Genomic DNA, 27,648 nt, shown 5'->3' on the forward strand with positions numbered 1-27,648 from the left:
GGTTTGAGGACCAAAGAGAATCTTGCTGGAAAATTCTCAGGCTTGAAAGTTCCCTATCATCCCCTTTTCCTGAGCCACAATTGGCTTTCTCCTCCCATCAATCTCTATATAAAAAGGTGAAACAATAAAATTTCATATTTTTTCCCTGCTCAAGCTACTCCTTTCAGTGGCATCCCATTCCTTCAAGGGAAGAAGCTGTTGGAAGCACTTTGTCAGTTTAGATGTACATTTGAGTTTTTAGAAGTGTTGAGACCATTCCAATGTTTGCTCTTTGATAGAAGCGCAAAACCGTTCTAGAGGTGTTGCCAGAGGGTGGAGGTGGGGGTGGTTGCTGCTACTGCTACTGCTGTTTTGTTTTTGTTTTTTAAGGAAGTTTTCTGCAATTCATACACTGTTTTCTAAAAAAAATATAATTTGACAATGTTAAGAAAGGTTTCTTTGTTTCCATAAATCACAGCAGGCAGGCATTGAGGTAAGAATGCTCAAAATTTCCTGTATATTCATTCAGAATTTTCGCCTACAGCAAGTTTTAATATGCTGCCACATGTTCAGCAACACAGATATCATTGAGAGGACACAACCTGTGCCTCATCTTCTCAAAATGTTTAGCCTATCAATGATATCAAATTCCCAGCAAGGAGGAGGATCCCTGAGCAGATCTAGTCCAATCACTGTCAATGGAGTAGAATGAAAAACAAGTGAAAAAATCCAAGCACATGGGTTTGGGGTGGGTTCTGGTAACAAGAGGGCTACTGCACTCAGGTCTCACTCGCGGGCTTCTGATGGAATCTGGTTGGCACCTGTGCCACCAATGAACTAGATGGGCCTTTGGTCTGATCCACTTTTAACAAAGCTTTTTGAAAGTCTCTGTAAGCAATGTCAACTGGATCTCCTCTATCAACATGCTTGTTGCCTCTAAAAGATTGGTAAGGCCAAACCTACCCTTGTAGAAAGCATGGTAGCTCTGTTTCAGCAGAGCTCTGTTCTTTTATATGCCTTATAATCATATCTTTAACCACTGTTTCCACCGTTTTTTCGCCCAAAAGAGGCATTAAGCTAACCAGCCTGTAAATGTCCTGGTTCTCCTCTGGATCCCATTTTTTTTAAAAAAAATAGTGTTATATTGGCCATTTTCCAATCCTCAATTCTGGCAGCTCATCTTAGGAACAAGTTACATACAGTGGTACCTTGGGTTAAGAACTTAATTCATTCTGGAGGTCCGTTCTTAACCTGAGGTACCACTTTAGCTAATGGAGCCTCCCGCCGCCGCCGCACGATTTCTGTTCTCACCCTGAAGCAAAGTTCTTAACCTGAGGTACTATTTCTGGGTTAGCAGAGTCTGTAACCTGAGGCATCTGTAACCTGAAGCGTCTGTAACCCAAGGTACCACCGTATTGTTAAATGAGAAATTTCTGGCCATCTGAGTTCTTAAAGAACTCTCAGGTGGAAGTGATTTGTCAGTTTTCAGTTTGTCAATAAGGCCAGAAACGTCATCTCTTGTCACAACTATTTGCCTCAGTTCCTCAGACACCCTTTCTAAGGAAGTTAGTTCAGGGCTCTGCCCTAAATCTTCTGCTGTGAACACAGAGGCAAAACATTAATTTGTTTTTCTGTGCATTCTCATTTTCCTGCTTTAGCATTCCAACAATAAACAAATGGGCACCACTACATGAGAAGGACTCTCTATTTGGAATCATACAGGAAATATAGGTGAACTTTAGCAGCAGCTGTAGGGAAAGGTAGAGCACCAGCTTATTCTCTTTGATGCTGGTTTAACTTTCTGTGTTCAGTAAAAAAAACATTAACTGATGGTAGGTATCAACTTCTCTAACTGGCAGCTGTTCTCCTGTTCTACAGACAGGGATTCTTTGTTCAACATCAAATATGAGAGTGAGACCCCTTTCCACATCATACTGCCAATATGGAATCTGATGGAGCCTAACTCCTTCCTGCATCACTGAGGAATTATGAGAAGCTCACACTTCATTGTCCCACTTTCTGGAAAGTCTCTGGTGTGAGTAGGAATAATCCCACAGTGGCTCCCCGGGTACACATGTAAGAACAGGTTTAAGTGAAGAATATATTTGGATGCATTTGCTTGTCATCAAATAGTTCTGTACATAGTGGTACATCTGCAAAAGATGCCCGTGCAATATTATGAATTGATGATAACTACAAGATACCAACAAATTTATTTTATTTTCTGCCTGAAAAGAATGGGGAGGGGACGACACTTTCCACCTCCATTGAATAAACAGGAATGAAGTATGAATAAGAGCCAGAGGCAGACTAGAACTTGATTATACATAACTAGGAGAACGTAGCATTTTGGCTAGCATTTAAAATTGTTCTGAAACAATCCCTCTCCAGCCTGCCAAGCACAACACTCACCCAAGGTGCTGAAGGTACCAGAAGCGTCAAAGTGAGCAAATCATTGCAACATTCCTCCACAGACTGCTGACACTGAGTTGCATGATTTATCAGCCGAGCATAAACAGCAGTTGGTAGGATGTGCTGAGCTGCCTCAGAGGACATCTGTCCTGGGGCAAGAACAAAACCCAGATTTTGCCTCATGGCAAGCAGGTGTCTCCGCAGCTTGCTAAGTTTTCCTTCAAGAGCGCTCTGCGAAAACAAGAAAGGTTAAGACGAGAAATGGTAAACATTGAGGAAAGAAAAACAAGTTAAACATGCCAGGTGAAAGGGCACATGCCCTCACTAGGTACCTGCAAGGCACCACAGTGGGTAGGCTGACATTTCCAAAACAATCACTTGGGAACTGTAGTGGAGACGTCAAACCCCAGGCATTCCTCTGCCGTTCCCCCGCCCTTCCAAGCCATCTGTGGAAAACATGTGTTGAGGGGGCATGATCTGACAAAGCATGAAACACAACAAATTGCCAGAATTCTAGCTTCTTAAAACAAATAAGAAAACAGAGATCAAAGCTACCCTCCAAACAGGGCTGATTGTTTTTCCAAAAGAACAGCTCAGAGCTAGAGTAGTAAAAAGGATTTTTTGGAGAGGGTGAGGGAATCAAACTTCTAAACAGAGTATTAGAAAACCGTAAACAAGCCAATGTTTATCTTCTACCTACCACAGAATCCTGTGTCCTTTTCCTGTTTAAACCTTTAGCCAGCTGTATTTGCCATTTATTGAACAGCATGTTTTCATTTAGTATAGACTAAGAAGTCACTGCTAAGATCAAGTGCTCATTTTGAAGCAATTAACATAAAAAGATTAAAAATGTATAAATGCTAAGGTAAAGAAGAAGAATGTGCAGTTGTACTGCCAAATAACACCCCCAAATAAGACTGGTATACATTCTGAGAATATTCACATATTTTAAAGAATTTGCCAAGACAAAAACATTTGGATGCAAGTGTTCATGCAAATTTCTTCATAACACACACAGCATCTTGAATGCTACAATATGAGCTGTTTCTCTCATCTTTTATGTACAGCTTTGAATACTTCATTTTCATTCAGCACTTATCTGATGCCTCTAACTGTTACACATGATTATGCATTTCGCAGCTGATGTTGTTTCTAAACTTCATATAAGCGACAACTTCAAATGAAAAATAGGTTTTTAATTCATGGATACTTTGCACACAGGTGTGTGCGTGCACACACTTACAAACAGAAAGGAAGTAGTTATAGTCATTTTGCTTCCAAAGGGAAACCAGGCATCACCAAAAAACCTCAGGTTCTACAGAATTAAAAAGTAGCTCATCCCAGTTACTCTAGTCCCTTGCAGATAAAAGTACAAAGCATTTACAACATCCTGAGGTTTCCTATATATAATTTTCCATCCCTCTGGAAGTAACCGAGCATATCTCTTTGCATGGCGCTCCTGAGCAGAAGAACAACCAACAGAAACTCACAGGGAGAGAACAAATTACATGCTAGGTTTGGTAACCCTCTGACATATCATCTCTGAACTGCATATAAGTACCAATTGAGTTTAGAGATACAAATTCAAGCTTAAGTTCTGTAAAGTCATACATAAATTGGCTCCACTGAAATCGAAGTAATTCCTGAACACAACTGTAAACCTCATTTTATCTCAGCTCTTTACAGAAGATATGAAGGCAGGATGATAGCTAGCTTTTGTCTGCCCTCAGTCCTTCTCTCCTGGCAACTGCTACCCAGATCTGAGAAGAAATAGAAGCAAAAAGGAGTGTGTGCTGATGGGAAAGCGTCAGAGATGTGGGGAAGGCTCAATTTTAGATGCAGAGTCAAAACTTGAACTGTAGGCAAAGACTCTCTGTTCACTTCTGGACAGCTAATGAGTCACAACAGCTGATCGTCAACACAATAGCTAACAGAGGAACCTGTGTGTGTTGCATAGGATCCTGTAGCTGACTTAGGGTGTGCGGTCAGCGCATGTGTAACACTGACCAGGTCATTGTCACTGGGTGCAAACTAAGCATGCATTCTAGAGCACATCCCACACTACCCAGTGGATGATTACAGTGATAAGCAAGCTGTGGAGTATGGAAGCTTATCTGTCTTTACTGACCTTCTCACTAAGGCACCTCACTAAGGAGCCCCTGATAAGCCCTCTAAGGAACTTTGAGGTTTTCCAGTACACAGCTTGAACATCACGATCTGATATCTGAATTTAAGTTTTTTTCTGTCCTCTAATGCTTTTAAAATTCCAAGTCCTTGACAATCAACAGTGTCCCATTTAAAGAGCACTCAGTTATTTAGTAACTTCTGTAAAACACCTGAACAGGGAAAGATTGTTCCAGACTTTGCAATCTGTAATGGATAAAGAGTACTTTGTACGATATTTCTGTATTTTAAAAAACACTATTAGTATTTTTGAAAGCATTACAGTATATATAAGCTTTACACTAATTTGAAGACTAAGTATCTGACACTTCTATTATTATTTCGCTCAAGTATCCTTGATTTTCATATTCTTGATATGATCATATTTTACATGGTGTCCTTCCATTGTCTATGGTTTTCAGTGAATGCTTCTCTTTCTCTAGATGGGATTGTGCATACCAAACAAACAGGGAAACCTATCCAGTTGTTGAATGAATCTTTATTTGCGTCAGCCATCGGGCCATAGCAATAAAACAACAATACAATATGCACAAATAAAAAGTCAATTATCTAAAATACATTTTAGGTTTTGAATCAATAGTCAAATAGTGGATCTTATTCTAATTGCCTCAGCTAAAAACCTTCCAATCATACCTATTCAGATATGTCAAGCTGCCCTTGTAGTTTCAAGTAAGCACATAAGTATTAAGAAAACACCTGTTGTATTTATAGATGCTCTCACTATATTACTGATTTCAGTATGTTCATGTCTGAGTGCACCTGGCTTTACAGTCTAGAGGTTGAGATATATGGCTGCTAAGAGGCTGCCTCCTCCCCTGTTCTTCTCAGTCAGTACAGCATGAGACTCTTGATCTCAGGGTCAGGGGTTTGAGCCCCATGTTGGGCAACAGATCCTTGCATTGCAGGGCATTGGACTAAATGACTCTTGGAATCCCTTCCAACTCTACACTTCTATGATTCAATTGCTAGGCTCAGCAAGTTAGAATGAGAAGCCTACAAAGAAAAAATTCTCACTACCCAAAAAAGGGGGGGGGGTTCGCTGACTGATCATCAATTCCAAAATGTACATGTGTGCATACATTCCATTCCTCCCTGAGGTCCATCAAAGTCAAAAACAGATGATGGTCTGATGGGATGTTATGCATTGCTACAGCTAAAGTTATGTTTTGCGGTTGAGATAGCACCTGGAAGCCATCTCCAGGCTCTCTGACAAAGTGCATGATTTAGTAGTTGTATAAAGAAAATGAACCAAGGCATTCTGCAAAAGCAGTGTGAAACGTGTTTGTTTAAGCCAAGGGTAACCAAGGTTGTGTCCTCAATATGCTGTTGGGACTATACAACTCTCATCACCCCTTACCTTTAGCAGGATGGATGGGGCAGATGAGAGCTGGAATACTACAACTTCTAGAGGGTGGACACCACAGCAACCACCCCGATTTAATCATTTCCAGTTAGAATCAGGATAATCTAGATGTTTATATTTAAAATAATATCTTTGATTTTTTTTATTGTTGTGACTCACCCTAAGCATGAGGGGCTGTACTTTCTAGAAACCTAGGCAATGTTAGAAATTATCTCACTGTCCTCTGAAACACTTACGTCATAGAATTGTAGAGTTGGAAAGGATGCTGAAGTCCCTGCATTTTATTCTAGTTCCTTCATTAAACATTGTGCTTTATTACTATTTTATTAACAAAGTCCTTCCCAAATAGTTCTAACTTAGTATGTCTCCATTCGCAGGGTTCCAGCTCTGGTTAAGTGGAGAAGGATGAGCAAATAGATTTAACCTTCAACTGACAGAAAAAAGCAACAATGGAGCATAATAAGCAGAACCACACTTGATCTACAAAGAACAAGTAGGAAAGGTTACCCAATCAAATCAGCTTTCATTAGCATCACAAAAGGTTTTTCAAGAGTTTCTAAATAACATCTAGTGTTGGCTCACCTATTTGAGCGTATTTCACTCTAGTTGAAGGCTTCTTTTTTGAAGTTTCTCACTATATGATTTCAAACAAAGATCTAAGAGTTTCCATGTTAAAAGCTGCTCTTTCATGCCAAATGTTTCCAATAGCCAATTCTCACTACAGCTTCATTAGAGAAATTAAGCAAGTTTTATTTTTTTTACACAAGTGCCTGCATGAATTTGCCTTTTGCTTGTTAGCACGTTATCTCAAGAAAAGGGAAGTGTGTGTAATATTTATCGTGAAAAATAGGCACGACTGTACATGGAAAATAAATTACTCAGGCTAGAGAAAGTATTTTCCCTCTTTAAGAACATTTGCTGCCTTCTGTCCTTCTGAGAGCTGGAGAAGGTTTCATTCCATTATGTGCACACATGGAACGAAATATGAGGGGCTACACAGAGACCACAATGAAGAACTGCATATGCTTCTTGACTAACTCCAGCATGCACCTAAATAGCCTAATATTTACATTGAAACAAGTTCCATTTAAATTAAAAGGATTTAAATTCAAGTACATGTGTTCATTATTACTGAGTTTCTACTGTTGGTCTAAAGATTTCACATTATCTTCAGAATTCTACTTAAGCAAGTACCACGCACCAGCCAGATTTGCAGGACACAGAGACTAAGATGAAAAGGGGAAGTGTGAGAATTATTGATATGCTTTGGAAAAAGACTGAATGTAGCTCCCTTTGTGTTGCTGAAAGGTGACCTTTCCCCAGAACCAATTAAAATTATGAAATGCTCCGAGAATGTAAACCCGTATTTGTCATTGCCTTTAGAATGGCGCATTATAACAACTGTCATAGCAAACGGGGTTCTGATACCGGGGCTTTAATTGCAAAGCTTAATACATGTATGTTAATATGCAACGCAAGCGCTTCTCAGCAGGTGTTCTATGTGATGAAGTTAGCTTCATGAATAATTCATCACAAGAGCCACTTCTGCCGAGATACAATTTGTAATGTTTTTCAAGTGAGATCAGTGAAAATCAGGAGCTGTCATTGCCAATTTGTTTCAGTCCAGATTCAGAAGGTCACACCCTTGACACGCAACAGAGGTTAGAAATGCCCTTTTCTTCTTTTACATGTCAGCCATCATATATACTTTTATTTCCACCCTTGCCTCCCTAGAACTTAGAATGCCTGGTATTATCTGGACAGTTCACACCAAAAAGAAAACCAAGCTCATGAAAAGCAGAGCTTTCTGTCAAATTTGAATAAATTTTTGCTTCTCCTGTTCACAAACGTGTATTCCTGCTCTGAATCATGAAGTTAAACCAGATCCCAGAAACATCTTATATTTGGCCCAGTTCATTATAATGTCAAGTTTGCATATTCCACCCTTCCCTCTCCCCTCTGGAGCAGCCACAGAGTGGAGATTGGAAGCATCCACTTTCTGTGATTTATCATTATGCCCATAGAGAATAAACTCTTGTTAGTGTAAACTACAGTTTACTTATAACAGGCCAGGATGAAATGATAGCTCAGGATTCCAGTGTTTCGTTAAACCATAGTTGACGTTAAACGGGAAGCAGATGCTTGAAACCTTCACATGGTCACCCAGGAGGGAGTGTGTAAAAGCCTGAGACTCAAGCAAACACATCTGCATAACATGAAATTATGGTTTAGTGTTGCCTCCAAACAAGCTCATGCCATATTTAAATGGAGGATTCTACCTCATCCACCAGGTTTTTCTTATTTTGCTGTTAAACAGTATTCACAACCTAGAGATACATTTCCAAAACCTGTTTAAATTTAGACATAAAATGTACAGTGGTACCTCGGGTTAAGTACTTAATTCGTTCCGGAGGTCCGTTCTTAACCTGAAACGGTTTTTAACCTGAGGCACCACTTCAGCTAATGGGGCCTCCTGCTGCCGCTGCACGATTTCCGTTCTCATCCTGAAGCAAAGTTCTTAACCCGAGGTACTATTTCTGGGTTAGCGGAGTCTGTAACCTGAAGCGTATGTAACCTGGAGCATATGTAACCCGAGGTACCACTGTATAGAGATACAAAAATTCTGAACGTCTTCACTGCGGAGAATAAGAGGGATGCAGAAAAGAGTCACTTTGTGTCTCTTTTCTCATCTTCTGATTTGACTTGCACCAGTTCTTTATTTATACTTCTGCCAAGCATGTCTTTGTCCTCAACCAGTGGTGGTAGTGTTGCTTTATGAAACCATTGCTCAGTGGTGGCTGATGAAATATGGCATGGCAAATATGGTTGAATCCAATACATCATACTTAACATCCCATTGTACACAAGAGCACACAAAAATCTTATCAAGCAATACTGTGGCAATAATTCAGAAAACAAAAGACTGTCAATATACAGACATTGATTTGGTGCCAAGCCAGTATAGAAGTTTATCATCACACTTGCAGCCCCAGAGCTACAATGAGAAATGCTCTTGAACAAGATGCCTAACTTACCCTCCTCCTGTCATGTGGTATCCAGCATATTCATGCTGACATCACAACAAGGTTCTGACTGGGATATCTAAAAGCAGATTATCTTTTTGTGTATTCTTTTGCACTTAGATATGTCTTGTACAGTAATAATGTAAAAAAGAGTTATACTAGCATAAGTCACTTTTTTTTTGTTCTAGTCAAAATGTTATTCTGTAAAGGCAAATAGCTCTGCCTTTAATTGAGCATCCCTTGATGGAAATCAATATCCCCTCAAGTATACTTTTAATCATATGGGATTTTAGTCATTAACCAGTCTGAAAGTAAGAGGGGCAAATGATTCATACGAATGCTAATTAATTTTAATATTTTAAGGAATAAAAGAAGACAGTCAAAGTTAAAAGTCAGGGAAGAAATGAAGCATTCTTCCTTGTATTTCAATTCATTAAGTCCTTACCACATATCTCAGATTTAAATTTTCTATTTTGCCATAGCAGACGTCCAAAAGGGTAATTGGCTGTGTAACAAGGTTCCCTCCCATAGTCCAAGGCAATGCAAGTTTTGACAGATCAGAAATCTGAAAAAGAGGGACAGTAGGAAATAATTTTTAAAACAGTTACATCGATTAAGTTTGTATTTCATAGCTAAACCCTCCCAAAGTTTAGTTCATCTCAATTTAGCTAAGCAAGCCCTGATGCCTCTCCAGCTCACAGGAGCCAGAAGAATGGGGTGAGGCTTCCTAAAAAGGTGCAGGCAGGCAGGCAGGATGGAGTCTGAGACGGTGCTCGCCTGGAACCTTCTCTTCTCAGGCTCCTTGTGCCTGCCTGCCTGCCTGCTTACCCCCTTTGCCACCTGCATGCAATTTGAGCTGGTGCAATGTATTCCAGCTCAAATTGTCTGAAACCGGTATCACGACCCTGAATACCATACTGGTTTCGGACAATTTACCAATATATCACCCAGCTCCAATGGCAGCCAGAGAAGGTTGTGACTGAGGCCCGCTACAGATCGGCCAATGCATCAGGAGTATTGAATGCATAAAATAGGCCTGCACACAAGTCCTACCAAATGCTATACCCTTGGGTGTATGTCTGGGGTTATCAGAAGCAAGGCAGGAGCATCATGAGGGCATGGAATAGATACAGGAATAGGTGTCATCTGGTCTGGCCCTTTATAGTTAGAAGTTCCTGAACAAGTCCAAAGCTGTTGGATTGCTTCTTAAATATAAAAATCACCAACTTCCACTGCCCAAGTGCTTATTCCTAGCGGGGTGGGGACTGTTGCTGCTGTGGGTAGGCATACGGAGCATTGGTTTCTCAAGCTGTGTTTACCTGGCCAATGTAAGTGGAACATATGCTTCTATTGTGTTTTATTTTGCTTCTGCCTGCGGATCTGGAATTAGTTGTTATGTGACTGCATGACAGTCATTATGCTAGCCAGTATGCATCAGGGCAAGTGAAACTCAAACCTTGAAGACAACCACGTTGTCAAGTCAGAGCTGTAACCATGGCAACAGCCATGCTGCTTGAAAGGGAGAAAGAAAGACAAAATAATATATCTGATATACTATTATTGTAGAAAATAAAATAGGATTTAAAAGATGGTTGGATCAACTTCCTAAATTCATGGCAAAGTGTACTTTTTGTAACTAACAATTTTGATCACTTCATTATTATTTTTATTTAAAATTTCCCCCACCCAAACACACCATTGTAGGTTTGAGTATTTCCAAACTTAATATTTCCAACTGAGTCATATTCTCTGTAGATCCACTGAAATAAATAGACTAACATCATAAGTCCATTGGTATCAATGGGTTTACTCTAAGCGTGGCTAATGTTGGATATCAGCCCTATTATGTGATAGGAAATAGGGCGTGCTGTGTTTTTGTAGTACTTTTTCTTTGTAGACTCATTTAATAAAGTGGTATTTACTTTCAAACTTATTAGGATAATTTGCAACCTGCTAATCATCTTTACTACTGTCATTTTCCCACTAGGTCCACTGATGTCCGTGCTGACTTTTTATTTCTTTGATTTTATGAAAAATAAGAACTTCAGTAATGAAAATGCCTGTACATTTCTGTGACTAAAAACAGCATGTAGAAAATGCTTATACCCTATTTAAAAGTTCAGGCGAAGTAGCAGTAAAAAATGCTGCTATAAAGGAGAAAAATACAATATGGATGAACAGGTCTCAGAGAGGTTCAACTGTGGGTGACAAGCAAGATAACCAGAGCTCACTGCAACAAAAATCAAGAGGATTTCTGTACCCCAGAAAAGCAAGGATATTGCCAAGCGCCAGTTATGAGGGTTGGGGAAAACTGCAGAAAGGCTGGGAGATGAAGGTGAAACCCAAAGATGTACTTTCAGCCAGCCCAGGAGTTTGGGTTTATCCAACTGATTTTTTACTTTTATTCTTTAAACAGCACCCCACCCAGACACCTGCCCACAATACAGGAACAAACTGCCTGCTTAATTCTTCATAGGAACTAGTTTCAAACCCTCCTGCGAGCTAGTACCATAGCTCTTTGGAACCCAAATGAGGTTCCAGTTGCTGCCTTCAAGACTGCCCACCTCAGGTTGCAAGTGTGGCTATGCCACTGGCACTGCACCTCTTTCCATGGACCACTTGGGTCAAGAGAGGAGAGGAAAGAAGTCTTCAGAAGCTCTCTGCTTGTTCAGACCTACCCAGCCACAGGCTTTCACTCCTAATATACTGCATTCTGTGCACCAGTCCCCGTCCCCCCCCCCCCCCGTCCTGTGTTGCTGACATTCTGTTACATCTGTACCAGACGTTCCTCTGAGCTCGGGTTTGAATAACTGTCTAATAACCAAGATAAAGATGCTCTCAGATTCTCAGCACATGGAACTACGTATATGTACATCACAAGAACAATTATATACAAATTAGTCCATAATCTAGCCTCTTCTTTTATGTATAGCTACATTTTTTTAAAAAAAAACCTAAATTTAACATTCAAAGCACAGTTATCCTAGCCTACAGATAATTAGTCTGGAGTTCTCTGTATCTCTCTATTATACATAGGCTAAAAATGTGTATCACCTTAATCATTTTCCATCCCACACTTCTGAAGAAAGACTGGCTTCTGTAAAATGATTTTATAGAATTTAATTTATTTCAGTTCTCACCCTTTCCTATAGGCTCACTAACATCTACAGTCTCCATTCTCTTTTTCTAATTGAGTTTTTGGGGTGCATTTGAGATATGAGAGATTCTAATACACCGAGAAGTGATATTACACCAAATTAACCTACACAAGAACCACCAGGCATTTCCTGCTGCTTCTTGAAGAATTCAATTACTTTGACACAGACTATGAAAAAGTGATTTCCAGTATAGGACAAGAGTAAACTGAGCTGGGTTTCCTGAAAGAAATCTAGATTTTCTTTTTAAAAAACAACAACAGTTGTTCCTGCTTGATTGACAGCAGAGAAATGAAAATTTGTCAGGCTAGAAACGCTAAAGTTTATGTGTTGTACTATGATAAACCATAAAACTTTTAACAGGAAAAAGCACAATGTAAGCAAGGAACTAAAATGGGCTCTCTCCAAAACCATTTCATAAGGCTAACTAATTAAGATTTATATTAAAAATATTTCCTGTTTTTTTCCTTCTGTATTCTTAATATATTTTTCTTTCCTTTACCACATTTCTATCCTTTCCTTTAAGACAGGGGCTGGGAATTTTTGACTCTCCAAATCTTATTGGCTACAGCCCCAATCATCCCTGACCATAGGCCATGCTGGCTGGAGATGATGGGAGTTGTAATCCAACAATTCCTAAAGAGCCACAGGTTCCACCCCAAAGGTGTTTCTTGGAGCTGTGTATATGGGAGCTATCCAATTTCATCCTCAAAACAACCATAGTAGCCTAGGATGAGATAGTGATTGATCCCAGTCCACCCAACAAAAAATATTTATTTGCAAACTAATTTTCAGCCCTCTGGATCAAACCATAGTCTGGTAGTCTGGGCACAATGTCCAAACAGATGCCTATGGGAAGCCCACAAAGAGGACACTACAAAATGAATAGATTTCTTTTTGTATTTCCATGCTTGCAAGGACACTAGGCAAGATAATCCCCTATGTCTAGGTGTGCTGGATTATGGACTACATGCTCAGAAATGCAGTAAAGGGCGACTGAAATGATCAAGCAACTAGAGGAAAAATTTCAGCATTCGGCTGTTTTAGTTTGGCAAAAAAGGCAAGGTAAAGGAAACAGAATATTTATTTATAGACTGCTTAATGTAAAAGAATATAAAAACCTTTTAAGCAGCTTGAAATGGGAAAAGACAAATTTACGGAGGGTAAGGCTGTCAGTGGCTGCTAACCACATTGGCTATGTCCTCCCTCCACTGTTACGAGGCAGCCTGCCTTTGAATACCAGTTATTGGAGAGCATGAGCAGAAGAGTGTTTTTACAGCTCACTCTTTATTAATTATTATTATTAGTAGTAGTAGTAGTAGTACTATACCACCCTTCATCTGTTCCAGAGGCTCAGGCAACCCTCCAGAACAACAGGGAGCTTCAGGGAGGAAGAGAGGTAGGGGAATTCCAGCTGGATGAGGGAAAGATAGGAAATCACACATTTAAAAAATCATTAACAATATACAAATATAAACCTGATGTTGTCATAACTCACCTGCTGGTTTCTTTGAAGTTTTAGTCTCATTGCTTCACATATCTCGATTACTTGAAGAAGTTCTGGACGTGGAATAGTTACTTCAGTTGCAGTTCCTTCAGCACTGAGAAAAAAACTATGTAAAGTACAATGCATATAGTTACATTTTTTACTTTTTAATACCGTAAAGAAAAACACGAATTGTTTTCATTATTTGCATGCTTTTTATAATAGTGCTTATTTTGCAAGTGAAATAGGCACTAACAAAGAATTCAAAGAGCACATTTATATAGCCAGTGTTTTAAGTTAACTTGAATACCAATTATGAAAGCATGCTTTCAAAACATACCTCAATACCATTTAAAAAGTTATCTCCTTGAGCCTTTGCAATAGTTAAGAAATGTATTTTCCTTTAGTGCCAGGCATATTTTACCACTATATGCTAGCATACCTATACTAATCGGAAAGAAAAATACTCCGGTATCTTGAAGAATAGTTCCCTGGGCCAAGATGCAAAGAGATGTGGGCAGTACACTTCTACACACAACTAGGAGAGGCAGCAATTTACCACCACCAATGGACTACATTCCCCCCACCTCACACACACACACACAAATACCAACACAAGAAATGCAATAATTTACTGCGTAGTAAATTAATCTGGAGGATTCCCACCCCCTAAACCTCAAGTGCAGCTTTTAAGGGAGCAACAGGAGATTTTAAAAACTACAGTGCACCAAGAAAATACAGTCCTTGGCATCCCAATCCTCGCTTCCTGCATTTCAGAATGATGTTTTTGTTGCTGTTATTATTAATGTTTCTTTTTTTGTAACTGCAGCAAAACAAGTTTTGGAAACATGAAATACACTAAGAAAATTATTCACCAGTTATTTATTTTTAAACACAACACCCTGCAACACACCTGAAACTCATTTTCTTCTTTTCTCTCCCCTCTCCAATTAATTTTTAAATGCAGCGTAATGAAACAGCCCTAAAAAGCTAGGGATCTTGGTAACTTAAGGACCACCTTCGCCAATATGAACCTGCCTGCTCACGTCCATCGAAGCCCTTCTCTGCACCCCCTTTCCCTTAAAACGTAGGTGAATGAGGGCACAAGACAGAGCCTTCTCAGCAAGTGGGCTCAGGATCTGGAATTTCCTGCGGCCAAAGGTTTACTCTCAGACTATATTCAAAAATATAAAAAATAGAGTAGAAGCTTCAAATAATTCCCATTGTGTGCATTGTTCTCCTTTCACTCACACCTTTGTCAGATAATGCTCACAGAAATCAAATGCGTGAGTTGTGCTTAAATGGCAAGCCTCTCAGCCATCCAAAGAACTAGCAAATCTGAATAAATTGTCCCATTTATTACAAAAGGTTTTTACTACATATCATTTTAGGATTTGCAGTAATGAAACCTGACAACCCACATTTAAGTTCTTATTCATAGATCATTGTTTTCTCCATTCATCACCACCCCCTACTCCTTCTTTTGCATGCTGACCACTTAGTGGACTGGACCTTCCAACCCCACTTTTCCCTCAGTAAGCCCCATTCATTCCCAGACTTATAGCAAAGGGGGTAAATATGAAGAAAGGGAAAAGGGAAACTGGGGCAGGAGGGCAGGATAAGCACTCAATTGTCATCAAAACACTGAAGGAATGGTGACCACGTACCTCAATTGTGTGGGTCACTTTTGACACATGTTTAAGGATCTGTGCCGTAAGAGATACAATTTCTCTGAGTATTTTTGGTAGCTTTCAAGAATGTTATGTAAGTTTACTTTATATATATATATATATATATATATATATATATATATATATATATATACAGGACCCCATAATCCTCTAATCCTCAACACAACACAGATGCTGGTCACCATTTTATTCAGGTTATCTCCTTCTGGATCAATTTCATTCACAATATCAAATGTCTCTCTACTGCTTACCTAAGCTTGTCAGTTAGCGCTTCTAAAGAATTGTTTGACTGCAACATAAGAGCAGCTCGAGAACTTAATCCTTCTGTAAGCAGCAGCACCTGTGGAAGAAGTCATATACAAAATTATTCCTAAAATCACCTCAGTTTCTCTTTCTTCTTTGTTAAAATCTTACTTTAAAAAAAAATTGAAGTTACACACTATGGTGACATTTGGCAAAAGAAAAATGATATTTAAATGGAAGGTGTGTGTTGACCGTACAATGGGAGAGTGGAGGAATATCTGCAACTGTGTGCCTGTGCTATCTCTGTTTTTGCCCTTGGTGATTTATGTGTCTTTCACTTTGTTTCTTTGGGTTCGACTTTTTGTGTTCAATGCTTCATATAACCTTCTGGTCTACTTTGCCCAATTCTACATACTGAACCTTCTATGTATGCACCCCGGTATCTATTTCAGGCTGAAATCTCCATAATGACTGGGTCTGACTTCAGTAGAAACTAATCAAGTAAACTAATGAAATGTTCCATGCAAAACGATAATCGCCCAGATTATAGCACACCCCTAGCAGAGGGAAACCATCTTTGGGACAAGGACCCAAAGATGGGTATCCTCAATTACGGGGGATTTTCCCCTACAATTGTCAATGTTGGAACAGAATTGTTATGCAGGCACATTCATCTCTGCCTTCTTTAATCAATTCCTATGCAACTCCACTTGAACTTCCTTAGTGGTGGGTCCTGTTTACATACCCTCCTTTTAATCTCACACCCGCACTGCATGCAAACCTTTTAAGTTCACGCATTTGACCCAAATGCCCCTTTAAAATGTGCACTTCCATCAATTAGAGCTTTACACATACTTTCTAATATACATTTTAACAAGGTGTATTTTACAAAAATCCTGCCAACCTAGCAGTTCGAAAACACTTCAAAGTGCAAGTAGATAAATAGGTACCGCTCCAGCGGGAAGGTGAACGGCGTTTCCGTGAGCTGCTCTGCTTCGCCAGAAGCGGCTTGGTCATGCTGGCCACATGACCCGGAAGCTGTACACCAGCTCCCTCGGCCAATAAAGCGAGATGAGTGCCGCAACCCCAGAGTTGGTCACGACTGGACCTAATGGTCAGGGGTCCCTTTACCTTTTTATTTTACAAAAAGTTAAGAAACTCTCAACTACTCCCTCTCTCATCCCACTACCAACCAAGCCCTCAATCAAATTATCAACATATGTTGGTAGGTTAGGAAAAAGAACATGAAGTGACCCCCCCACACACACATACACACAGCTCCAGGAAACCTGAACACATGTTTTTGAAGGGAGGGAAAACCCTTTTCACAGTCTCATATATATGCTGCTAACTTTCAAAAAGTACCGAGGTGAATTTTGTATACCACTTTACCTGCCTTTCCAGCTGTAGTACTTGAGCCTTCAGAAAACTAACACGTCTTTCCTCAAAACATTCATTCTTCCCTTCCTTTATGAGCTGCTCATATTGGCTTCTAAGAAATAAAATGTATTTCCTTATAAAGAACGTCAAACAAACGCATAATGCTACATTGATATTTAATAAGTACAATTTATTGGAACAACTGGAAATGATGTTAAACTCAGAAAAGAGATTTCTTTTTGTCTCCTGCTTTTAGCCAATTATTCCAAAACCCTGTTATTTTTCTGAAAATTGCCTCCTATCTGTTTTATTGTACTACAAATAACTTATTGCCTTGAAAAGCCTTAAATGTTTCTGAAGTATCCGTTCATTTCTCACCACCTCCATGCGGGAAGCAACTCTGAATACACAAATACTAACTACTTTTGTCCTCAAATACATGCTGGCAAAGAAATGAGCAGCTATATAAATCATAGATCAGGGAGATTCAAACCGATTTCTAACATTATGGGCTCACACAAGAACTGAATAACTAATTTTCCTTCTATAAACATCATTAGATCCTTTAGATCTATCCAATTACCGCCCGGTTTCGAATCTTCCATTCCTGGGTAAGGTGATTGAGAGAGCGGTTGCTGAACAGCTTGGTAGGTTTCTGGATGAAACATCAGCTCTGGATCCATTCCAGTCCGGCTTCCGCGCTGGTCATGGGACCGAGACGGCTCTGGTCGCCCTAACAGATGATCTCCGCAGGCAGCTGGATCGAGGCGGGTCGGGGCTGCTGATTCTTCTAGACCTGTCAGCAGCCTTCGACATGGTCGATCACGAACTCCTAGACCACCGCCTTGCCGACGTGGGGATCCAGGGCACAGTCCTTCAATGGCTGCGCTCGTTTCTCTCTGGTCGGGGACAGAGGGTGGCGCTTGGGGGGGAATTGTCATCCCGCCACTCCTTGGTGTGTGGTGTGCCCCAGGGTGCAATACTCTCCCCGATGCTTTTTAACATCTTTATGCGCCCCCTCGCCCAGCTTGTCCGGAGTTTTGGGCTGGGCTGCCATCAGTATGCTGATGACACCCAACTCTATCTGTTGATGGACGGCCACCCGGACTCGGCCCCAGACACACTGATCAGATGCTTGGAGGCTGTGGCTGGATGGTTTCGTGGGAGCCGGTTGAAGTTAAATCCTTCGAAGACAGAGGTCCTCTGGCTGGGACGGGACGACTTGGGACTGAGGGGGCAACTCCCATCTCTTGCGGGGGTGCAATTAGTGCCAGCACCATCCGTTAAGAGTTTGGGTGTAATCTTCGATACCTCCCTCTCTATGGAGGCGCAGATTGCAGCTATAACAAAGGCGGCATTTTTTCATCTCCGCCAAGCTAAGCAGTTGGCTCCTTACCTCTCTCGCCCTGACCTAGCCACTGTGATCCACGCGACGGTCACCTCCAGACTGGATTATTGTAACTCGCTCTACGTGGGGCTGCCCTTGAGACTGACCCAGAAACTCCAACGGGTGCAGAATGCCGCAGCGAGACTCCTTACGGGGTCTTCGCTTAGAGATCACATTCATCCGGTGCTATACAAGCTGCACTGGCTCCCGGTGGAGTACAGGATCAGGTTTAAGGTGCTGGTTTTAACCTTCAAAGCCCTATACGGCCTAGGGCCCTCGTACCTACGGGACCGCCTCTCCTGGTATGCCCCACAGAGGAACTTACGGTCTTCAAATAAAAACACCTTGAAGGTCCCAAGCCACAGAGAGGTTAGGCTGGCCTCAACCAGAGCCAGGGCTTTTTCGGCTGCGGCTCCAACCTGGTGGAACGCTCTGTCACAAGAGACAAGGGCCCTGCAGGACTTGACATCTTTCCGCAGGGCCTGCAAGACAGAGCTGTTCCACCTGGCCTTTTGTTAGGGCGCAGCCTGACTCCCTCCTTTGGCAATCTTTTCAAGACTTTAGCTTATGGTTGCCATTAATTTTGTTTTTAACTCATTTTTATAATGTTTTATAATGTTGTATTGTTTTAGTGTTGTTAGCCGCCCTGAGCCCGGCTTCGGCTGGGGAGGGCGGGATATAAATAAAATTTATTATTATTATTATTATAAATTTCTCAGTATCCTCTGCTATAATTTTGTCATCCTTAGCTTTCAATACATGACCTCACAGATAAAACAAAAGCTGTTTTCATAAATCCAGGGCTTTGTTATAAATTTCTTTCAGTACCTTAAATCTTCTAATTCATACTTTAATCTTAGATTTTCCTCTTGCAGTTTCTAATAAAAAAAAATACTATAGTTAAATATACTATTAGAACTTGTGAATAGTATTTTTAAGTTACACAAACAGTAGTTTATATTCATTTATATATAAACATTTGTCATGTATAAATAGAAACATTTTATTTTTTTTATTATAAATATTTATTAAGGTTTTTAAGTATAAATACACACATAATAAACAATCTTACTTCTTTCACAACAGTTTCATCACTTCTTTGGGCTCCCTCACGTCTCCCGCTCCCATTTACATCGTTAAAAAAAAAAATTTTTTTTCAAACAAATTATCAACTTGTTTACAATCTCATGTCCACTCACACATATAATCTAGCGCTTCTTCCAAAAAATTTTATATTTTCTTTAGTCTCACTTATCATCAAATTTAAATCTAGTTTAGTGGTGACCAGTTTTTTATAATCTAGCATCCTTCTTAACATTCAACCAAATTACAATGTTTTTGTAGATACGTCTTGAATTTCTCCCAGTCTTCCTCCAACTTCTCTTCTCCCAGATCACGGATTCTGCCGGTCATCTCGGCCAGTTGCATATAGTCCATCAGCTGCATCTGCCACTCTTCCAGTGTGGGTAGATCTTGAGTTTTCCAGTTTTTTGCGATGAGAATCCTTGCTGCCGTTGTTGCATACATGAAAAATGTTCAATCCTTCTTTAACACCTTCTGGCCGACAATGCCCAGAAGAAAGGCCTCTGGTTTCTTTGTGAAGGTATACTTAAATACCTTTTTCAGCTCATTATATATCATTTCCCAGAAGACCTTCACCTTAGGGCATGTCCACCAGAGGTGAAAGAATGTTCCTTCATTTTCTTTACATTTCCAACATTTATTATCAGACGAATGGTATATTTTGGCAAGTTTAACTGGGGTCATGTACCATCTATATATCATTTTCATAACATTTTCCTTCAGAGCATTACATGCGGTGAAGTTCAGCCCAGTGGTCCACAACCTTTCCCAGTCCTCAAACATAATGTTATGCCCAATGTCCTGTGCCCATTTTATCATAGCCGATTTAACCATTTCGTCTTGTGTATTCCACTTTAGCAGCAAGTTATACATTCTAGATAATACCTTGGTCTTTGGTTCTAACAATTCTGTTTCTAACTTCGATTTCTCCACCTGGAACCCTAACTTTTTGTCATTTTTAAAAACTTCTTTAATCTGAGCATAATGTAACCAGTCTCGCACCTTATCCTTCATTTTCTCCAAACTCTGCAATTTCCAATTGTCTCCATCTTTTTCTAATATTTCCCAATATTTTGGCCATTTGGCCTCCATATTGGGTCTTTTTCGGGCCTTAGCTTCCAGAGGTGAAAGCCACCTTGGAGTTTTATTTTCCAATAAGTCTTTATATTTTGTCCAGACATTAAACACTGCTTTCCTGACAATATGGTTCTTAAAGGCCTTATTGATCTTAACTTTGTCATACCATAAATATGCATGCCAACCAAAAACATTGTTAAAACCTTCCAGATCCAACACGTCAGTGTCTTCGAGAAGTAGCCAGTCTTTTAGCCAGCAAAAAGCTGCGGCTTCATAATACAACTTTAAGTCTGGCAGGGCAAAGCCCCCTCTTTCTTTCGCATCTGTTAATATCTTAAACTTAATTCTGGGCTTTTTGCCCTGCCCGACAAATTTAGATATATCTTTCTGCCACTTCCGGAAGCACTCCGTTTTGTCCACAATCTGTAATGTTTGAAACAAAAACAGCATTTTTGGCAATACATTCATCTTAATAGCAGCAATTCGGCCTAACAAAGAAAGCTTCAATTTTGTCCAACTATCCAAGTCTCTCTTAATTTCAGACCAACATTTTTCATAGTTATCCTTGAATAGACTCAGGTTTTTTGCTGTTATGTTTACCCCTAGGTACTTTACCTTTTTAACCATAGTTAATTCTGTTTCTCTCTGAAACCGTTCTGACTCTATGTCTGTCAAGTTTTTTCCCAACACTTTGGTTTTCTGTTTGTTTAATTTAAATCCCGCCACCCGACCAAAGTCCTGTATCAATTGTAATACTCTTTTCGTACTAGATTCTGGCTCCTGCAGGGTCAAAACTAGGTCATCTGCAAAAGCTTTAAGTTTGTATTGTTTCGCTCCGACCTGAATCCCTTCCACCAACCGGTCCCCTCTAATCATATTCAAGAGCACCTCCAGAACCGAGATAAATAACAAAGGGGAAATCGGGCAGCCTTGTCGTGTTCCTTTTTCAATTTTGAACTCTTCTGTAACCACATTGTTAACTATCAGTTTGGCCTTTTGTTCTGAATATATTGCATCAATCCCATTCTCAAACCCCCGTCCCACTCCCATTTCTTTCAAATTTCCCTTCATGAATTTCCAAGAAATATTATCAAAGGCCTTCTCCGCATCTATAAAAATTAACACTGCTTTTGTATTTATGTCTGTTTGCAAAAGTTCCAAAATGTCAATAATATTCCTAGTGTTATAAATAGAAACATTTTACACCCAAAAAATTATTTCAACTAGTATTGTAAACTAAGATTTCAAAGCTATATGAATGTAATCATGATTGCATCCTATATAACTATAATCACAAGAACGTGTTAACAGTTTATAAAGACCCTTATTTCATCCCAAAGGGAAAGATTTATATAAAAGAAGTTTAAACTTAATCATCAAAGTTCAATGTCATGTATTCCAACTTCCCCTCATGCAACAAAAATTGCTGTCTCCTCCCTGTGCCCATACAAATCTGTTCCAGAGGAAGAACACAGGAAGAAGGGAATTCCCATTACAGTACAGAAATCCATTCTGCTTGTACACTACTGATACCATTGGATTTCACCCAATAGAAGGAAATGCAAGATGAAGGGTGAGCCACAAACTGGAGAAATATGGCATATATGGTGAAATAAAAAATAACACCATAAAGCACCATCTAAAAAGATTTGTTGAAGACCTCAATGTTACTTTAATGTCAATGATAATTCCAAATAAAGCAGATACAAATCTGGTTTCTCAGAGAACAATTCATGTATTAAGTTATTGCAGGGAGAAGACTTGGAAAAGAATTAAGTGTTGCCCTAATCCTAATAATTTATAACATCTGCACTTGGATCTCCTTCCATGCACATGAAATATCTCTGCAATCCCATAATATTATGGGTGACATCTAATCCTCAAAGCAGACCTGTTGAAATAAATAGATTTAAGTAACCATTCATTTCAATGGGTCTAATCTGAGTACTCCTCAGTAGGATCTAACCTTTTTTCTTTTTTACCTTTTGCTCACTCCTGTTCATAAAAGGAGTGTGAAGTTCATTGTTCTGTTTATCCCCTCTCAACCGTGAATTATCTTGACATGCTGAACCCTGAGACGTGAGGCTGCCTGCAGGGAGCTTGGGCATGGGCCTTCCAACCTTTAAAATAAACACAGCCACATTTTAATGGTTTAAAAAAACAACAACTGGACTTCACAAACACAGACATCAACAAAAGTAGGCAACATTAGACAAAACTGTAGGGAGCACTTTCAAGCAATTGTACTGCTGAAATTAATAAGGGTTTTCTTTAAAATGACTTGTGTCTCCATTTCTTTTTTGCTACAATTCTTGAAAAAATTGTACAGTAAACCTTAATATGCACACATCATATCAGTTTTAAAATGCAGGCTAGTTATTCTGTTTGTATGTAATAATCTTCTGCTTAGATCAGTGAAAGAATCCTGATAAACTTTTATCTGACACAATGACTGAGCCATACTTAGCTCTGTGCTGCAGCGATGAAGGATTACCAACTACAGTGAGCAGGGCTGGATTAACCATTGTGCTAAATAACTTTACTAATGAGCCCCACCAGCATAAACGTATTACGGTGTCTTCAATATGAAGAATATTATGCTCATCCCATCCTTGCACTAAGTTCTTTTGTTAACATCATTCTACAATTTACTAAGCAGACAAGCCGTAGCCACATCCACGGTGATAGGAAAACTGAAAATAATGAGAATAATCTCTTCTAACAAGATCACAAAAAAGGAGTGAGAAAGCCTATGGATGTGCATTCATCTATTACAGATTAACAAAGTATCATTTAATTCTCCTTTTATGTCCCTAAAGTAGTGGTTTTGAAATTGGATTCCTCAAAAACATAGAAGGCTCAATCAGAAGATGTATAATTGCTATTTATTTATTTTAAGGTATTCCTAGGATGCTTTTCTGAAGAATGCCCTTCCAAAATGGTTTAAAATTGTAATAAACAACATGAAGGAAAAAGTGACACAGCAAAAGATAAAAAGAAAGCACCCAATTACCTCAGGAAATCAGAAAAGCCAATAAAACATAATTAGAAAATAGCCACAATCAATTATTATTACCTACAAACAGAAAAAGATTACAAACAATTAACCATGATTCATTGAAGGCCTGTTGGAAAATACAGTACAGGTCTTTAAGCTTTCCAGAATCCCTGAAAAATGAAAGCTAGTTGCAGGTCTGATACAAGGAAGTTCTTAAGCCATGGGGCCACCTCGGAAAAGGCCCTCTTCCTTGTGGCCACCAGCCTCACTGGCCTAGGGGATGGACATACCAGGAGGGGGTCCCAGTGCAGATCTCAGCATGCAAACAGGATGGTACACATGCAGGAAGTCCAAGAAACAACTTGAACCCAATGTTTAGGACCTTAAATGTTACTCTAAACTGGCTGTAGATACGAACCAGAGACCATTGGAGCCGATACAACAGGGCTCTGGAAGATGTACTCTGGACCAGCTGAAGTTTCCAACCTAGCTTTAAAGGTAGCCCCACATACAGTGCATTACAGTAGTCTAGTCTGGACGAGACTAGAGCACGGAGCACTGGGGCTATGGCACATCTCTCTGGACTTGCTGTAGAGCATTTCTCTAAAGTCATTTACCTATTATCTACATGGCTAGGTTCAAGATGCTGGTCTTGGTGTATAAAGGCCTATATAGCTTCGGACCAGGACACCTCAAAGACTGTTTCACCCCTATATACCCATTCAATCACTGCACTCTGCAGGTAACAGCCTCATGTTCCACACAATATAGGAATCAGGCCTTTAGCATCTATGTGTTGGAATCTCCTCCCCTTAAATACTGTTGTTTAGTCGTTTAGTCGTGTCCGACTCTTCGTGACCCCATGGACCAGAGCACACCAGGCACTCCTGTCTTCCACTGCCTCCCGCAGTTTGGTCAAAATACTAGACAAGTGTTATTGGTTATCTTATTGGTGCCTACTAAAGCCCTTTTTCTTCCAACACAACTTTTAAGTTGAGAGCTTTCTCAGTCTCCATCTGTACTGGTATTGTTTTTAAGAAGCTTTTATTATTGCTTGTTGTTTGCCACCCTGAGCTCCTTGTTGGATATAAATTTATTTATTTATTTCATTTATTATGTGTTTGTTTGCTTGTTTATTAGATTTCTATACCGCCCTTCACCATAAGATCTCAAGACGGTTCACAGAATAAAATACAGGATAAAAACAAGTTAATTCAACAAATAAACCAATGTTATTTACAATATTCATATCCCACCTTTCTGAATGACAATTGGTCTTCAAGACAAAAAACAATAAATGAAAACTGATACATAACAATACAATAATAAATTTCTATTAAAAAGCAGTAGCAATTTATAAAGGCTCATGGGGAGAGCAGGGGAGAGCTCAGAATAAAGCATCTGAGACCTTAAGCTGCTTGTATGACTGTTCCAGCTGCTGGTCTTCAAAGTTGGTACCAGCTGTTTCAGTCTCTGAGAGAACAGTGCATCTCCTTATACAGGCAGCTACAGAGTCTGAAGCTCCTGGCTCTTCCTAGTTACAGGGAAGTTAAAGAGAGGGATGAAAGTGTTTACTTCTCAGGGCAAAATAATCAGGAAAGACTCAAATCTTCACTAGCAAGTTAACCAGCTTAAGGAGGCTTAATTTGAATTTTGAGAACTGGAGTCTGAGGAACAGTTATTATCCTTGTAAAGAAAGGACAAAGCAGTCAGTATTGTTCAGATGCTGACACGCTTTAGCAAGTAGCACAAACCAATCTGACATTTGCACAGTGATCTAAGACATGGAGAATTTAAAGGAGATCAGGAAAACAGAAGATTACAAACTTGAATACAGAAAATAATTCAGATTGCCTAGTGACATGCCCTGCAAGAATCTTGATCAACTGTTGCATTTTATTTTATTTCGCTCGTTATGAGAATACCTCCATTTTATAAGGGCGCATATTCATTTCCATAAGCTATGTAGGTAGTTTTTCACTGAGGTCTGCATCTATTGTACACTTATGGTAGTGAACACAAATGCCATTGATCCCAGTAGGAAGGCTTGCAGGCATGACACATTCAGTGTCAAACGAAGGTCTCTAATTAGTGAATAGTTCCGGTCTGACAGAAAAGGCCTTAACCTTCCACAGGGAATAATGAGCTAGGCAATGTCTGAAGCACCCAAATAAGCTTCTGTGAACAAGAATGGCACTGAGAACTGCTTTAAATGTGCTAAAATGACAGACATCAGTGACCGAACAGTGAACCGTACACTTGGCAATGAACAGGAAAATGCCTGCTATAGGAAAGGGTGCTGGTCTTTGTTTTTTCTCTTCTGCATCTGAACTCGGGACTAAATCTGATAGACCACATTACTTGGTAGACTTATTTAAAACAAAACTAGATTTGTAGAATACAGATATTGTCTGAAACCTTTGTCCTTTTAACAGTATTTATAATATGAAAGCATGTGGCAACTTCCCTGAACATCATAACAAACTCAGTTTTTAAAGAACATTTCTAAAAAGCTCATTAGCAAAGGCAAGACTTTAATAGAAGGGTAGCACGAGAAACAGTTTGAATGGCAGGTTATTAACATTGTGACTAAACAAGAGGTAGAAGCTTGAACATGATTCTAACTGTCCAATATGTCGTTAGCCAAATACTGTACATCAAAACATTTAAGAATCTCCACACATATTATTAAGAGCTGAACAACGTGTGGAAGGAAGAAAAACATTTAATAAGGAATAAAGCATTCTATCTGCCACAATGCTTTGTGTTATATAAGTACAATTCAAAGAAAGATATCCTTTGGTGGCGCAGTGGGTCAGCACGTCCAGATGTTAATCAGAAGGTTGGTAATTCAAGCCCACCCAGGGACAGCTATGGGCAGGGTTCCTGCATTGCAGGGGTTGGACTATATGACTCTCGGATCCCTTCCAACTCTACGAGGTACCATACGCCAACACTATCCAAACCTGCTAAGTATGGCCCAACATTCAGGGTGTGTTCTAATTGGCTTCAGATTGTGGTTTTGCCAGAGTGAAACAAATGATGCTCTCAGTTTCAAATGTAAAGGTAAGCCAAGGATGATGGTCTGATGCTCCCACTCACTAGCAGAGAGAAGTGAAGGGAGAGCAACCTGCGTATTCATGGTAAGCTAGCAACCTTCACTTACCATGACATGTGATTGCAGCCAAAACCAGTTCACTTTGGATGTCAAAGAGAGGCAGCCTCAGAACCAGGCCTACCACTGCCGGCATAAAGAAAAGGAGAACATGTTGTCTCTGCGGTCAACGTAGTAACAGAAAATTGCAGCGGCAACACCAGCAGTTTCCCTCTCCTGCTGTCCAGCTGTGAAATGTGATTATACCTATCTCAGGTTTTTTTATTATTATTATTCTCCTTAACTGGAGCTGGCAGTAGCTAAAGCGGGTTATATTCCAAAACATCTAGAGGGCAGCATCTTGGCAAAGGCTGTTCTGGACAATACACAAGTAACTGTGGTTCCTAATTGCAAAGCCCTTACTGCTAAGCAGCAATTATTTTATTATAGGACCTTAAAACACAGAGGGTCAAATAATGCAATACACACTTTTTGCTTTGTTGAAACCATAAGGAAAAGTTACAAGAATACAGAAATTTGTGTATAATATACTGTATCACATGAAGAATAATCTGCATGATTTCTCACACATAGGCTTAATCTGTGCTCTTTCTTGCCCTGTCATGTTCACATCCAGGTGAAGCCAGTGGCACACCCAGCAATAGGACCAGGACAAGCTGCATGGCCCCAATCCCGGGTAACTAAGTGAAGGGGGCTTAGAGGGCACCATCTTTATGATGGTGTCTGAACACGGATAAGCTAACTATTTTTTGAAGCAACACACTTTCAGACCTGGGGTCACTAATAAATTCTAGCTTCTCATTCCAGGTTTTGCTTTGTTTTTTGAAAGCAGCATAGCATTACAGCATTTCGTATCTTTCTGTCATTAACACTGCATTTAATATATTTTCTCTATCTGCATACAGAGGTCAGACAGGATTTCTTAGGTTATGCTTTTCTCATCCTTCAGTAGAATCTTAAAGAGTGAAGTGCTGCCCTCTAGAGGAATATTTTGCAAGGGAAAATTGTGTAACCTTCTCAACTCCTTTCTTTTTACTGTAACAGGGAATTCCAAAATACTTTACAGTATTTA

The 27,648-nt window shown here is 39.7% G+C and overlaps 1 protein-coding gene across 7 annotated transcripts in view; it reads right to left on the reverse strand.

The window, feature by feature from the left end:
* The window catches only part of LOC309352128 (uncharacterized protein), a 48,153-nt gene that overhangs the window by 15,343 nt on the left and 5,162 nt on the right, over positions 1-27,648 (reverse strand). For 3 of the 7 annotated variants that reach the window (XM_081880456.1, XM_081880458.1, XM_081880459.1), the window contains exons 2-8: positions 22,446-22,583; positions 19,132-19,181; positions 16,929-17,028; positions 15,545-15,633; positions 13,615-13,729; positions 9,407-9,526; positions 2,392-2,622 (exon numbers count right to left, since the gene is read on the reverse strand). In XM_081880456.1, the coding sequence (XP_081736582.1) occupies positions 2,392-2,622; positions 9,407-9,526; positions 13,615-13,729; positions 15,545-15,633; positions 16,929-17,028; positions 19,132-19,181; positions 22,446-22,583 (843 nt within the window). Of the gene's footprint in view, positions 1-2,391; positions 2,623-9,406; positions 9,527-13,614; positions 13,730-15,544; positions 15,634-16,928; positions 17,029-19,131; positions 19,182-22,445; positions 22,584-24,869; positions 24,996-26,627; positions 26,646-27,648 lie in introns of those variants that run through there. The other 4 variants (XM_081880454.1, XM_081880460.1, XM_081880455.1 and 1 more) reach the window with 3 other exon arrangements.

The sequence above is a fragment of the Podarcis erhardii genome (genome assembly GCF_964252035.2).
Source record: "Podarcis erhardii genome assembly, chromosome: 11".
NCBI lineage: Eukaryota > Metazoa > Chordata > Lepidosauria > Squamata > Lacertidae > Podarcis > Podarcis erhardii.